General features: G+C 34.4%; 2 protein-coding genes across 2 annotated transcripts in view; both read right to left on the bottom strand.

The window, feature by feature from the left end:
* LOC139425192 (cGMP-dependent protein kinase 1-like) overlaps window positions 1–13348 on the bottom strand; it is a 127465-nt gene that overhangs the window by 60152 nt on the left and 53965 nt on the right. The window lies entirely within an intron of this gene.
* LOC107453180 (cGMP-dependent protein kinase 1) overlaps window positions 1–13348 on the bottom strand; it is a gene marked incomplete in the record, with an annotated part of 47639 nt that overhangs the window by 12037 nt on the left and 22254 nt on the right. The window contains 5 exon segments of the mRNA XM_043046985.2: window positions 2237–2376; window positions 5859–5946; window positions 6165–6239; window positions 10193–10264; window positions 12686–12783. Coding sequence (XP_042902919.2) covers window positions 2237–2376; window positions 5859–5946; window positions 6165–6239; window positions 10193–10264; window positions 12686–12783 — 473 coding nt within the window.

The raw sequence follows: 13348 nt of genomic DNA, 5'->3' as shown, positions 1-13348 counted from the left end.
TGTGCGTCTAATAATTTGGCCAATTCATATTGTGCGTCTAATAATTTGGCCAATTCATATTGTGCGTCTAATAATTTGGCCAATTCATATTGTGCGTCTAATAATTTGGCCAATTCATATTGTGCGTCTAATAATTTGGCCAATTCATATTGTGCGTCTAATAATTTGGCCAATTCATATTGTGCGTCTAATAATTTGGCCAATTCATATTGTGCGTCTAATAATTTGGCCAATTCATATTGTGCGTCTAATAATTTGGCCAATTCATATTGTGCGTCTAATAATTTGGCCAATTCATATTGTGCGTCTAATAATTTGGCCAATTCATATTGTGCGTCTAATAATTTGGCCAATTCATATTGTGCGTCTAATAATTTGGCCAATTCATATTGTGCGTCTAATAATTTGGCCAATTCATATTGTGCGTCTAATAATTTGGCCAATTCATATTGTGCGTCTAATAATTTGGCCAATTCATATTGTGCGTCTAATAATTTGGCCAATTCATATTGTGCGTCTAATAATTTGGCCAATTCATATTGTGCGTCTAATAATTTGGCCAATTCATATTGTGCGTCTAATAATTTGGCCAATTCATATTGTGCGTCTAATAATTTGGCCAATTCATATTGTGCGTCTAATAATTTGGCCAATTCATATTGTGCGTCTAATAATTTGGCCAATTCATATTGTGCGTCTAATAATTTGGCCAATTCATATTGTGCGTCTAATAATTTGGCCAATTCATATTGTGCGTCTAATAATTTGGCCAATTCATATTGTGCGTCTAATAATTTGGCCAATTCATATTGTGCGTCTAATAATTTGGCCAATTCATATTGTGCGTCTAATAATTTGGCCAATTCATATTGTGCGTCTAATAATTTGGCCAATTCATATTGTGCGTCTAATAATTTGGCCAATTCATATTGTGCGTCTAATAATTTGGCCAATTCATATTGTGCGTCTAATAATTTGGCCAATTCATATTGTGCGTCTAATAATTTGGCCAATTCATATTGTGCGTCTAATAATTTGGCCAATTCATATTGTGCGTCTAATAATTTGGCCAATTCATATTGTGCGTCTAATAATTTGGCCAATTCATATTGTGCGTCTAATAATTTGGCCAATTCATATTGTGCGTCTAATAATTTGGCCAATTCATATTGTGCGTCTAATAATTTGGCCAATTCATATTGTGCGTCTAATAATTTGGCCAATTCATATTGTGCGTCTAATAATTTGGCCAATTCATATTGTGCGTCTAATAATTTGGCCAATTCATATTGTGCGTCTAATAATTTGGCCAATTCATATTGTGCGTCTAATAATTTGGCCAATTCATATTGTGCGTCTAATAATTTGGCCAATTCATATTGTGCGTCTAATAATTTGGCCAATTCATATTGTGCGTCTAATAATTTGGCCAATTCATATTGTGCGTCTAATAATTTGGCCAATTCATATTGTGCGTCTAATAATTTGGCCAATTCATATTGTGCGTCTAATAATTTGGCCAATTCATATTGTGCGTCTAATAATTTGGCCAATTCATATTGTGCGTCTAATAATTTGGCCAATTCATATTGTGCGTCTAATAATTTGGCCAATTCATATTGTGCGTCTAATAATTTGGCCAATTCATATTGTGCGTCTAATAATTTGGCCAATTCATATTGTGCGTCTAATAATTTGGCCAATTCATATTGTGCGTCTAATAATTTGGCCAATTCATATTGTGCGTCTAATAATTTGGCCAATTCATATTGTGCGTCTAATAATTTGGCCAATTCATATTGTGCGTCTAATAATTTGGCCAATTCATATTGTGCGTCTAATAATTTGGCCAATTCATATTGTGCGTCTAATAATTTGGCCAATTCATATTGTGCGTCTAATAATTTGGCCAATTCATATTGTGCGTCTAATAATTTGGCCAATTCATATTGTGCGTCTAATAATTTGGCCAATTCATATTGTGCGTCTAATAATTTGGCCAATTCATATTGTGCGTCTAATAATTTGGCCAATTCATATTGTGCGTCTAATAATTTGGCCAATTCATATTGTGCGTCTAATAATTTGGCCAATTCATATTGTGCGTCTAATAATTTGGCNCAGTGCTGACGTGAAAAAATATTCTATACATATGAAATTGACAGTGGGCGGGGGTACCAGCTGGGCGGTGCTACCCGACTCTCCCCTACATTTGGATTGATAAAAATAGACTCACTTTACAACAAAATCACAATCTATTTCGTCCATTATGCTCTTCTCAGATTTGATGTGAATCTGTTGCCTGGTCTCTACTATCTGCGCTTTCTTCATCACTTTCAAAGCAAACGCTCTGCCAGGATCGTTTTTGATGTGAACCTAACAATATTTAACGAAAATCAACAATATTGTTTGACAACAACTAAATAAACCTTTACATTAAATAGCAATAAATGAGTACAGGAAGGGATTTAAATGACATTTTATTAAATTTGAGTTTATGCGTAAGGATACGAGAACTCGCCTTTATTCCTTTCAATTTGCTGCCAGGTTTTCGAAGAAATTGTCGTCTGCTGTTAAAACACTTAGAAATGTCGTTTGGATTTTTTCTGGCTCGAGTATAATAAGTTCATAATTTTTTTTTAAAATTTATAATCTGTATAGTTGTTACCGTGAATGAACGAAATCAAGAGAATGTCGACTTTCACCGGTGAATGTCAACAATCACATGGTCGCTCTGGTGAATAACCGAAATATTTGTTATATCCGATTTGATATGAATTTATTCCGTAATATTATATTTATTCTATATTTTAATATCCTTTGCCTAATTGGTAGGGCACTTAGCCCATGTGCAAGAGATAGTGGATTCGATCCCCGCCGGCCGAAGACTCCTCGTGTAGTAAATGGTGACTGATGCACGTTAAATCTGTCGAATCTTAATGTCTTCCATGTCCCCATAGTCCCGCAGTGGACTGATCATTAAGACACGGTTCCCAGCAGATCACCGAAGTCAAGTATCACTGGCTGCGGTCAGTGTGCGGGTGGGTGACCACTTGGATCTGTCTGCGTAGGACCGAGGGTGTGCAGTATTGGTCCTCGTTAAACTGTTCTACCGTAAAATGCTCGACTTCGCGTGCAGGTCATGGGGCTACCGAAGCGGGGTTGCCATCTCCTCTGCAGAGGATCAAAATTATGTTGGCATGTCTTCGAATCATCCTCAGGGATGTTTCACAGACCGTCGCCAATAGCCCATTGTGCAGCTCTAATGCGACGTAAATTAACAACAACAACATCCATGTTCCCATAACAAATCAATACCTCTGGGGTACTGATCCAGGAGTTTCCTAATCTTCAGGATTGGTTCAAAATTACAAGGCTACAGGGTTGAGCATTAAAAGTCGTAAACCCGAAAATTGGGTCGATATTAATATAAATATGATAATATTTACCCCGACCTGCCCCAATTTAGGGTATACGAGTAAATGTTTATTAAAAACCAAGTAAAAACATTAAAGAACATAAAATACATAAAGTGCATAAAATACAAAAGTCATATGGCAACAGCCCGTAAATTTTGCGGGCGAGCAATACTGTTGAACAAAATTAGCTATCTACAATTAGTCAGAATATTATATCTTTAAGAAAACATGACAAATACATGTGGCATGCATGTCATGAAAAGTCCAGGTAAACAGACCCTAAAATATGGTTTAAAAGCACAATTAAATTTAAAACACCAGCAACATTAGAAGCAAAATAAAATGTAAATTGCCATTCTAGGTCAACAGACCCTTATATTGAGGCAATCAAATGGTATAAAATTTAAAAACTAATCATAGGGCAAATTGTCTATTAAGCAAACAATTAAACGAGTTACAAATAGTAAAATCAACAAAAATAATGTTGAAATAGTAAAAGTGGATTAAAATGGTGTGAATGACGAGGACAGATCAAATCCAACCTAAGAACACCATGAGATTTAAAAAAATTTTAAAGTCACTAAAAGCCCAGTTTAAAGGATACTCATCCTGGCTGAAAATCAAAATCGCCGAACCATAGTCTCCGGTGATGAGGTAATTAAAGCTAGAAAATTAGAGTAGACTCAGGAGAAATGGAAACGTTGAACCATACGGTAGTTGGACGGCCAGAGTTAGTAAAAAGTTACAGTGGGTTTAATGTATCTTCCAAAGTTGTTTTGATAATACTTTTGATGATTAATCTGCAGGTCAGGTTAGAGTAAATCTGGTGTTCTGTTTTGTTGTGAAAATTGTTGCCTCGTCGTGTTTGAAACTTAGGACTTTGAAAAATTAGGTGATGAATGTCTTGTTGTGAGTTGAAATAAGTACATGTTGAAGATTTCCTAAAAAATCTTGCTTGGCGTGTGCCAAACACGCCGTGGCCCGTTAAGAACTGATTAATATAAGAGTTTGCCTTCATTCTTGTAGTTTTTTGGATCCTTAAAGAATTTGTAAGTCTGCCGTCCTTTTGTACTGTTGGTCCAGTCCAATTTCCATCGAGCCATAATATGGTTGTTGATTATAGATTTGATCTGAATGGGGGTCAGCCAGGTAGTATTTTCTATGGTGTCAAGTCTGATGGCTTCTTTGGCTAGTTGGTCCGCCTCCTCATTGCCGGCATGCCCCGCGTGTGCTTTAATCCAATTCAGTGAGATACTCTGTCTCCAAGCATGTTTTATGTCATGAACAATCGTATTTTTATGTGTGGGGTCAGCCAGTGCATGCAATGAGGAGAGTGAATCTGCATAAATTGTAGTTTGTTCTTCCTGTTTTGCTGCATAATTTATTGCTTCTCTGATCGCCATCAGCTCGGCCTCAAAAACTGAGCAATAACCGGATGCTCTGGAGGAGGTCTTGGCAATAGTGATGCCATTATACTTTAAGATTACTCCGAAACCTGTCCTGAAGTGTTGAGGTTTGACCTCCATCCTGGAGCCATCTGTATATATTTCTAAACCATTATTATCTGGATATTTATATCCCCAAGGCATAGCGAGTTGAGTGGCGGGGTGAACTGGGGCTTTTGTAGTAAGGTTCGTTTTTTCCAATAACTGTCCTTTGAATGACGGGAAGAATGTCATCTATTTTCCAGCCCCATTTGATGCGTTTGTTGAAGATTGTCTCAATAACCTTCAAATGAGTAGGTTTAATGCCCGTCAGTATCTGGATAGATTCAGTGCTTGCTGTGGAATAACACTTTGTGATTGTGAGAAGCGGTTATCCTCTGAGGATAGATAAGGAGAAACATCAGTGTTCGGAGTACAAGTTAAATGCATACTGGGCAGTGGCATTAAACCTTAAAAAACATCAGTGTAGGATATATCGGGCAGTGGCACTTAACTAGAGCTAGTATATATTTCTGACATTTACCAAAGCGACTATGTGATTGTCAACAATCGCCGGTGGAAGTCAACAACCACCTATTTCTGTCATTCACAGTAACATAGTCATTCCATTCACTTATTAATCGATTTACTGTGTTATACCCATTCACTTTTTGATTTACCAATTCATAAATCGTTTAAATGGTAAGTTAAAAAAAGGGTAAACTTTAATAACTTGGAATTTGGTGAATTCGTTTCTAAATAACAATAAAGATAATAAATTATTTTAAAAAAATTGAGTCTAAAAATGTCTTTAAGTGCGTTTTAAAACGATGTTCCATTTTTGGAACAAGACTAATTCGTCCCAGAGGTGTTCTATGAAATTTAGATCAGGGCTCTGAAAAGGCCAGTTCAGTTCTGACACACTATGATAATGATAAGAATAGGATAATGATAAGAATGAACAAGAATAGGATAATGATAAGAATGAACAAGAATAGGATAATGATAAATATACCAATTCAACTCTTCCAAATCCTCCTACTCCAAGTGTAGTTATGTAGTGCAAATCAGTAAGTTTCATTTTCATAAGACCCTCATCCATACTGAAACAGAAAAAGCATTTCTGGTTATAACTAACGTTACTTAAACGTTGGAAACAGGATTAATAAATGATTTTAAATTTTACCTGAAACCATCTACGGATGCAGTAAAAAGAATTTTGATATTTTTTTAAAAAATAGAATTACAGCAAAGGATCTTATTGAATGACAGTATAAATATATAAATAATAATTAACAAAGCAATTAAAAAAAACTAATACCTTCTCTTTACTAGATTTTCGTCATAGTTCTTCTCCTTTATTTCATTAATATTGCTTATCAGTTGGTTAAATGCCCTAAGGAGATTTAAGAAGAAAAACAATTACAATGTGAAGAACAAAATCGTAAAATCAGTTTATAAAAATGTAAAACAATTCTAACATTAGATACACTTTAAAAATTTTTTGAAACTCTGGAGTCGAAGATAAACTGTGCAACAAACATTGTTGTCGTCGGCCATTAAAGCAAGGGGAGTGCGATTGTTCTTGTTTTCCAGTGGCGCCATCTATGGCCAAGAATTTTACATCTTCCACATCCATATGTCACACCCGTTTATAGGGTGGACCCATTCATACATCCATTCATTCGTCCACAGATCATAACTTTGACCTGAACCAGAGAATGATCAATCTCAAAATAAATACCCTCATGTTAATGATTTGTTATGGGAATATGGAGGACTTTGTGACCGGACAGATTTGAAGTGCACCGGTCACCATTTGCTACACGGGGAGTCTTCGGCCGGCTGGATTCGAACTCCCGCTCTGACAAACATGAGTCCAGCGCCCTGTCAACAAGGCTATCTCTGCCACAAGGATTGTTAGGAAAATCATATTAACGATACATAATATATATGCTCTGAACTTAGCATGTTTTGGACTAAACAAGATTTTTTTAGCATGTTTTGAACTAAACAAGATTAGATAAAATTTAGCATGTTTTGGACTAAACAAGATTTTTTATTTGAATATTTTTAAGTATATGTATGTATATACGTTTTCATGTATGTATTTTCAAACGAACTGACACTAGTTTTAATTTTTATCATTATAAAACATGTTTTAAGAGAATTCCGCATTGCAAAAAATGTATAAAAAATTTACAAAGTGTTCACTATGCTGCTCAGACCATGTTTTGGTATAAATTAAAAATATAAAAAACTTTTCCATAAATATTTATTGACATACATGGGTATTTTAAAACTAACTGACGCTTATGTTTTGTAATGAAACATGTTTCAAATGAATAGCGTACTAAAAATTCACAAAACTACAATAAATTAAGGAAAATTTACAAAAAATAGCGATAATTCCCTCAAAAATAAGCCAATGCCCTTGAAATTTGAATAGGTTGCTAAATAAGAGTTGCTAAGTAAAACTGCAATATGTAAACTAATTGTGCAGTAATGGAATAACGTATAATAATATATTAAAGATGTTTGAGATCTTAGAGTTCCGTTTGCTCAAAACCGAGTTTTGTTGTACAGTGCGCAAAAAACGAACAACTCCAAATAACTTTTGATCCAATGAACAGATCTTCACGTTCTATAACTCAATATTAATGCCACGAAGGGGTGACTTCAAATATGCTAATTAATAAGTGCAGACGATATTTAAAGTTACGAAATCAGACACAAAAACGCACTGTCTCTTAATAGACATACCTTTTTTCCGACGGATTCGGATTTCTTCCCCTAAAAATTTAGGGGGGAGCCGCAAGCTGGGAAATAGGTTCTCAATAGTTTGGTCAGGCGAGAGTTCCAAAGTTTGGATGTTCATTTTACTTTTAGCGAATTTCGCTATACTCGAGAATTTTGAATATATTCGCTATCTCGAGAATTTTGTTAGCGAATTAAAATAATTTTACTTTCAATTATAAAATTCGTTAAATCCAAAGGTGTTTCTTTAACCATTTTTCATCCAATACCAAATTTCTCGTCTTGTGAGAGAGGCCTTCTATTAAATTTTCAACAATTGAGAACTCGGTTTAAAAGGATTTAACTATTCTGGTGAATCAATCTTCAATATTTTTTAGCAGTAAAAAACGTTATAATCTATGCGTGAATTAATCGAAAAGAAAAAAAAAACTTTTTCAGTAAATTCAACGAGATTTTATATCCTTACGATAAGATTTATTTTCTTCATTTAATTAAAAGTGACGAAAAACATCCAAGTGATGAGCTTCCTGATTAGTCAGGTAATGATCTAGTAATTATTGGTTAATAAGGTGAATTAATTAGTCTGATGTCTCCCCGAACCACCTTCTATGACGAAGGTCGAACCAATTTCCCCATTTTTTAAAAATTTTAGTTTACAAATTGAAAAAACAATAACAATCGGCACACATAAAATGCAAGCTTGAACTTAGCATCACGTTCCATTTACATTTTATTGGTTTTTAATACTGTTATTATAATTGTAACTAGTGATTGGAAAAACTGCATTTTCTTTGTAATTAACTGCTACTACTTTATTACAATGGCAGTTAACTACACTTACAACTACTTTCTTCTTAAATATAGTGACTACAAATTACTTTCGAAACGTAGTCACTACTTTTAGATGACAAATTTAACTGGAGTACTTAATTTTCACCAATATTCAAACTAATTTCAAATAAAAAAATTGGCTTGTTAAACATGAGGACATATTAAGTTTTAATTTATGATTAAATTAAATAATTTTTCATTCTAAACCACTTTTTACGAATTTGTTCTTTAACTCTACGCTTTTCTCGACAGGATTTAATAGATGGTAGGAAATTATCAAATATTTGTGATTCAAGTGATCAATGCTTTTTATATCCTCTAAGAAATAAAGTGCGAAAATCAAAAATGGATCACCCTGAATAACTTTTGATCTAATAATCGGATGTTCTAACACTAAATCTTATTGGTTTGAGGGGGTGACCACAAATATACTAACTAATTAATGCAGACGATATTTTAGGTTACGAAATCATACACAAAAACGTACTTCATAGTTCCTGTTAAATAGAATTTTAAAAAAAATCAAATATTTAAAATTCGATTTCTCAAATTTAGCACCAATTTTTCCGAGCATCGAGAGAAGTTTTTCTTAACGGTCGGTTCCAGAGACATTCTTATTGTGTACGTTGACGGGCCCGCAAAGGATTTGCACCAATCAGATTCGAAACATCTTTTGCATTTGAATTTTGTTTCTTTATTTAACTAACGTTTAACGTAGTTGCCAGGAATCACTACCAACTACAGTTTTTTTTGTATCGCACAACTCACTACACTAACTTCTTTAAAAAAGTAGCGACTATAGTAGTTTTGCTACTTGTATCGCGCTACTTCCGACCACTGATTATAACACTTAAAAAATTTAGTTTGTTTGGGCTACACAAGGTCTACTTATTCAATTAGTTACAAATACTCAATTTTTAGGTCGGTAGGGGAAAGTGGGGTCAATTGTAACAGGGTACGATTGCAACAGAGCAAAAATTTCGAGTGTCGGGTTCTAGATTTGGTTCCTAAGTGGCGCACAAGGTGTATTTAATAAATCTACATGTACACCCCTGATGGCAACCATTTTTATGTACTTTTGAAAGAGTTACATCACAAAAGATATTTTCACGCCACGCAAGTACTTTTTTGGTATTAGAATACTATATTGTAACAAAGTAATTTTGTTTAAACAAATAAAAATTAGTAACCGAATATGTAAGGTAAACNCAATTTTGATCCTCTGCGGAGGGGATGGCACCCCCGCTTCGGTAGCCCGATGACCTGCGCTCGAAGTCGAGCACTTTACGGTAGCACAGTTCAACGAGGACCAATACCGCACACCCTCGGTCCCTACGCAGACTGATCCAACGACTACAGTAGTTTTGCTACCTGTATCGCGCTACTTCCGACCACTGATTGTAACACTTAAAAAAATTTAGTTAGTTTGGGCTACACAAGGTCTACTTATTCAATTAGTTACAAATACTCAATTTTTAGGTCGGTACGGCTTGATGGTACCAATTAGGCAACCGTTCCCCTAAATCGTATTGCTTACAGACGTTACAAGAACAATTTATTTTCAGTTACTGCACAAATATTATTACCAAAAAACAATGTATGTAATAACTGTATTTTATTATTAAAATATTTCAAATGCCACTTGTGACTGATAAAAATTGAAGTGTGAACAATCCTATGTATGACATGAACTAGTACGTATGTTTTGAACTAAAGAAGAGTTCTCGAAATTTACTTATGAGTTCGAAAGAATGAACTTACACTCTGTCAATGACTAGACATGTCACACCTTCTGGATCATCAGCAATGATGTTAGCCGTCCTAACATCTTCGCTGTAAAGAAAAGGAAATTCATTAGTTATTTTTGAAATGTATTGTAAGATACTAAAGAGTTAGCGCAACTAAATAATCAGATTTTAAATATTTACATTTTCGAGAAACTATTTCACAATTTCTTGAAACACGAAAAATGCTCACAAGTTTGTTTGTTTCCTGTAACAAATGTTTGGTCCTTTTGTCCTTCCCGTCAACATATTTTGTAGTCCTATACTCGTTGTAATGAGCATCTCAAGGTTACGTGATTTCCCAACTCTTCGTTACCATGGTTTCGGCAAATTTTACTTTTCTATATTATATATATAAAAGGGTGGCAGTCATGGTGAGTGTTGTTTGGCCACGCAGATATCAGTTGGAAGGCAAAAATATTTTATTTAGCTTCAAACAGTATATTCAAAACATTTTCTATCAATGGCGAAGCTCAAATTCGCACTCCAAAACTGCGTGCTTAAGTTTTTATCCTAGGGAAAGTAGAAAATGAATTTCCCTCTATTTTGTTATATTTTAGGGAAAAAGGGAAATCTCGTGCGATTCCCACAAAGTGTAAAGAGGAAAAATGTCTTTACATTTAATTATGCATACTTGAGCCAAAAGTAGATTTAAGAACAGGATGTGGCTTTTTGTGCTAAAATACAAACTAAGGCTAACAACGTTAAAGAGCATAAAAAATATTTAAGAATACAGACAGCTGTTTCGGATGCTCATAGGGCAACCTTCATCAGTTCAACAAAAAGAAATGAGAGAAAACAGGGTAAATATTGAGAAAGGTGACGTCACAAGAGGATTTAGTCGTTGCTCTAAACGTCGTTCGTATTGGTCGTTGCTCTAAACCCTCTTGTGACGTCACCTCTCTCTATATTTACACTGTTTTCTCTCATTTCTTTCTGTTGAACTGATGAAGGTTGCCCTTTGAGCATCCGAAACAGCTGTCTGTATTCTTAAATATTTTTTATGCTCTTTAACGTTGTTAGTTTGTATGAGAGAAAGTGTTTCGATTTGGAATAATTAATTAGGACGAAGTTTTATAAGAACTAACATAAAAAGATTAATAGAAGCTTTTTATGTTACACACACACATATATATATATGTATATATNTATTAATCTTTTTATGTTAGTTCTTTACTATAAAACTTCATCCTAATTAATTATTCCAAATCGAAACACTTTCTCATGCTTCAAAAAAGCCACTAATGCGACCACTAATGTTCATCTCCGTAGCCTTGTATTTTTGAACCCAATCCAGAAGACAAGGGAATTCCTGGATCAAGTAGTGGGAGAAATCTGCCTTTGTGGAGGACTTTTTTATGGAACTAACCCGTATTTGCGTTACATGGACAGGGTGCGTAGCCAGATTTTTCAACAAAAAATAAGCACTCAAAAAATAGTTTCGATCACTTTCCAAAAAAAAAAATTCATTATCAAGATCTGTGCAGGAATAAATTTTTTTTTTTCCTTAAGTTTAAAGTTCTTAATTTATGAACATAAAATGAATGAAATCCAAAAACAGTTTCACAAACTTCACATAATCATGATAAAATAACTAGTTTCTGCTAAATATTGCAGGGAAAATTGTGAAAATCATGAATGTTTCATAATTTAGAACAACAATCGAAACGGCAATAGAAAATTAAGCACATTTTATAAACCCCAAATTAAAAGCACCTTAAAACACTTTTAAAAACGCTACGCACCCTGATGGATAGGAAGACCGACGAGAAACTCTCATGGTTAGCCTGACGGCAAAGAGACTTTAACACAAGATCCTTCTACAACTTAGGATATTTCATTTCAGCACTGTGGTCGGTGCAAGCCAGATGCGGAATTCGTATTGAAAAGTCATTGCTGGGATTCGAATCCGGTTGACCTCATTCGTAGGCAAACGCTTTATCCCCTGAGTTTTCACGGCTCCTCTATAGTGTATTTCAACTTCTTACTGAAACATACGACCATCGCAGAAAAAAAAGAGTCTAGGAAAGTGTGGAGAGTGGAGAAATTACTTAACCTCGAGACGCCTATTCTGTTATCAATAAACATACTGCTTCACAAATGCGATATTTTTAAAAACCCTTCAGTTCCTTCGGCATTCATAAATAATTTTAAAGAAATCATGAGTTGGAAGTCCGGGGGATCTTGGTGATTATGAATAAATCATTCATACGCCTAGGCTAAGACACTGTTTATGTACCATCAACGTAAGTAAATAAGCATCTGTACAGCCTTTAGATATATTGATAATGTGTGTGAAACGAACTTGATAACAGATCAGATTTTTTTTTATTTTCGAAAGAAGCGCAAACATATAACATTTGTAACTGGAGAAAAAAAACGGTGATGTATACAATAGTTTAGAACACATAAACATTTTAACTCCTGCCATATATAAGTGACAACTGTGCATTATGCAAACAATACTGACCTCTGAAGAGCTTTCTCGCCAAAGAAATCTCCTTTCTCTAGGTAACGAATAAATTTCTCCTCTTCGCTGTTGGGATCTGTTCTCATTGTGACTTTCACCTAATTGAAAAACAATATCTATTAAAATATTGTATATGGGAAAAAATATTTCGCTATAGGGGAGAGTGGGGTCAATTGTAACAGGGTACGATTGTAACAGAGCAAAAATTTCGAGTGTCGGGTTCTAGATTTGGTTCCTAGGTGGCGCACAAGGTGTATTTAATAAATCTACATGTACACCCCTGATGGCAACCATTTTTATGCACTTTTGAAAGAGTTACATCACAAAAGATATTTTCACGCCACGCAAGTACTGTTTTTGGTATTCGAATATTATATTGTAACAAAGCAATTTTATTTAAACAAATAAAAATTAGTAACCGAATATGTAAGTGGACACTTTAATTAACATTTCATTAAAAAAAATTAGTTTTGCTAATTAACTAGCATTGTTTTTAACAAATGAAGCTGACATGGCGTCTTTGGGACGCTTGTAACACTAAGTAAAGGGACGATTGTAACAGCTGAAAATAAATAATCTTATGTTTACAAACCATTACTTAACTCTTTAAGAACCACCAATAGTTTCCTATAGCATTTATATTATGTTGCATGTGCATTATTT

This window comes from Parasteatoda tepidariorum, chromosome 3 (genome assembly GCF_043381705.1).
Source record: "Parasteatoda tepidariorum isolate YZ-2023 chromosome 3, CAS_Ptep_4.0, whole genome shotgun sequence".
In the NCBI taxonomy this organism is placed as follows: domain Eukaryota; kingdom Metazoa; phylum Arthropoda; class Arachnida; order Araneae; family Theridiidae; genus Parasteatoda; species Parasteatoda tepidariorum.
Note: the sequence above shows the minus strand (reverse complement) of the source record. Positions and strands in the feature narration are given on the sequence as shown.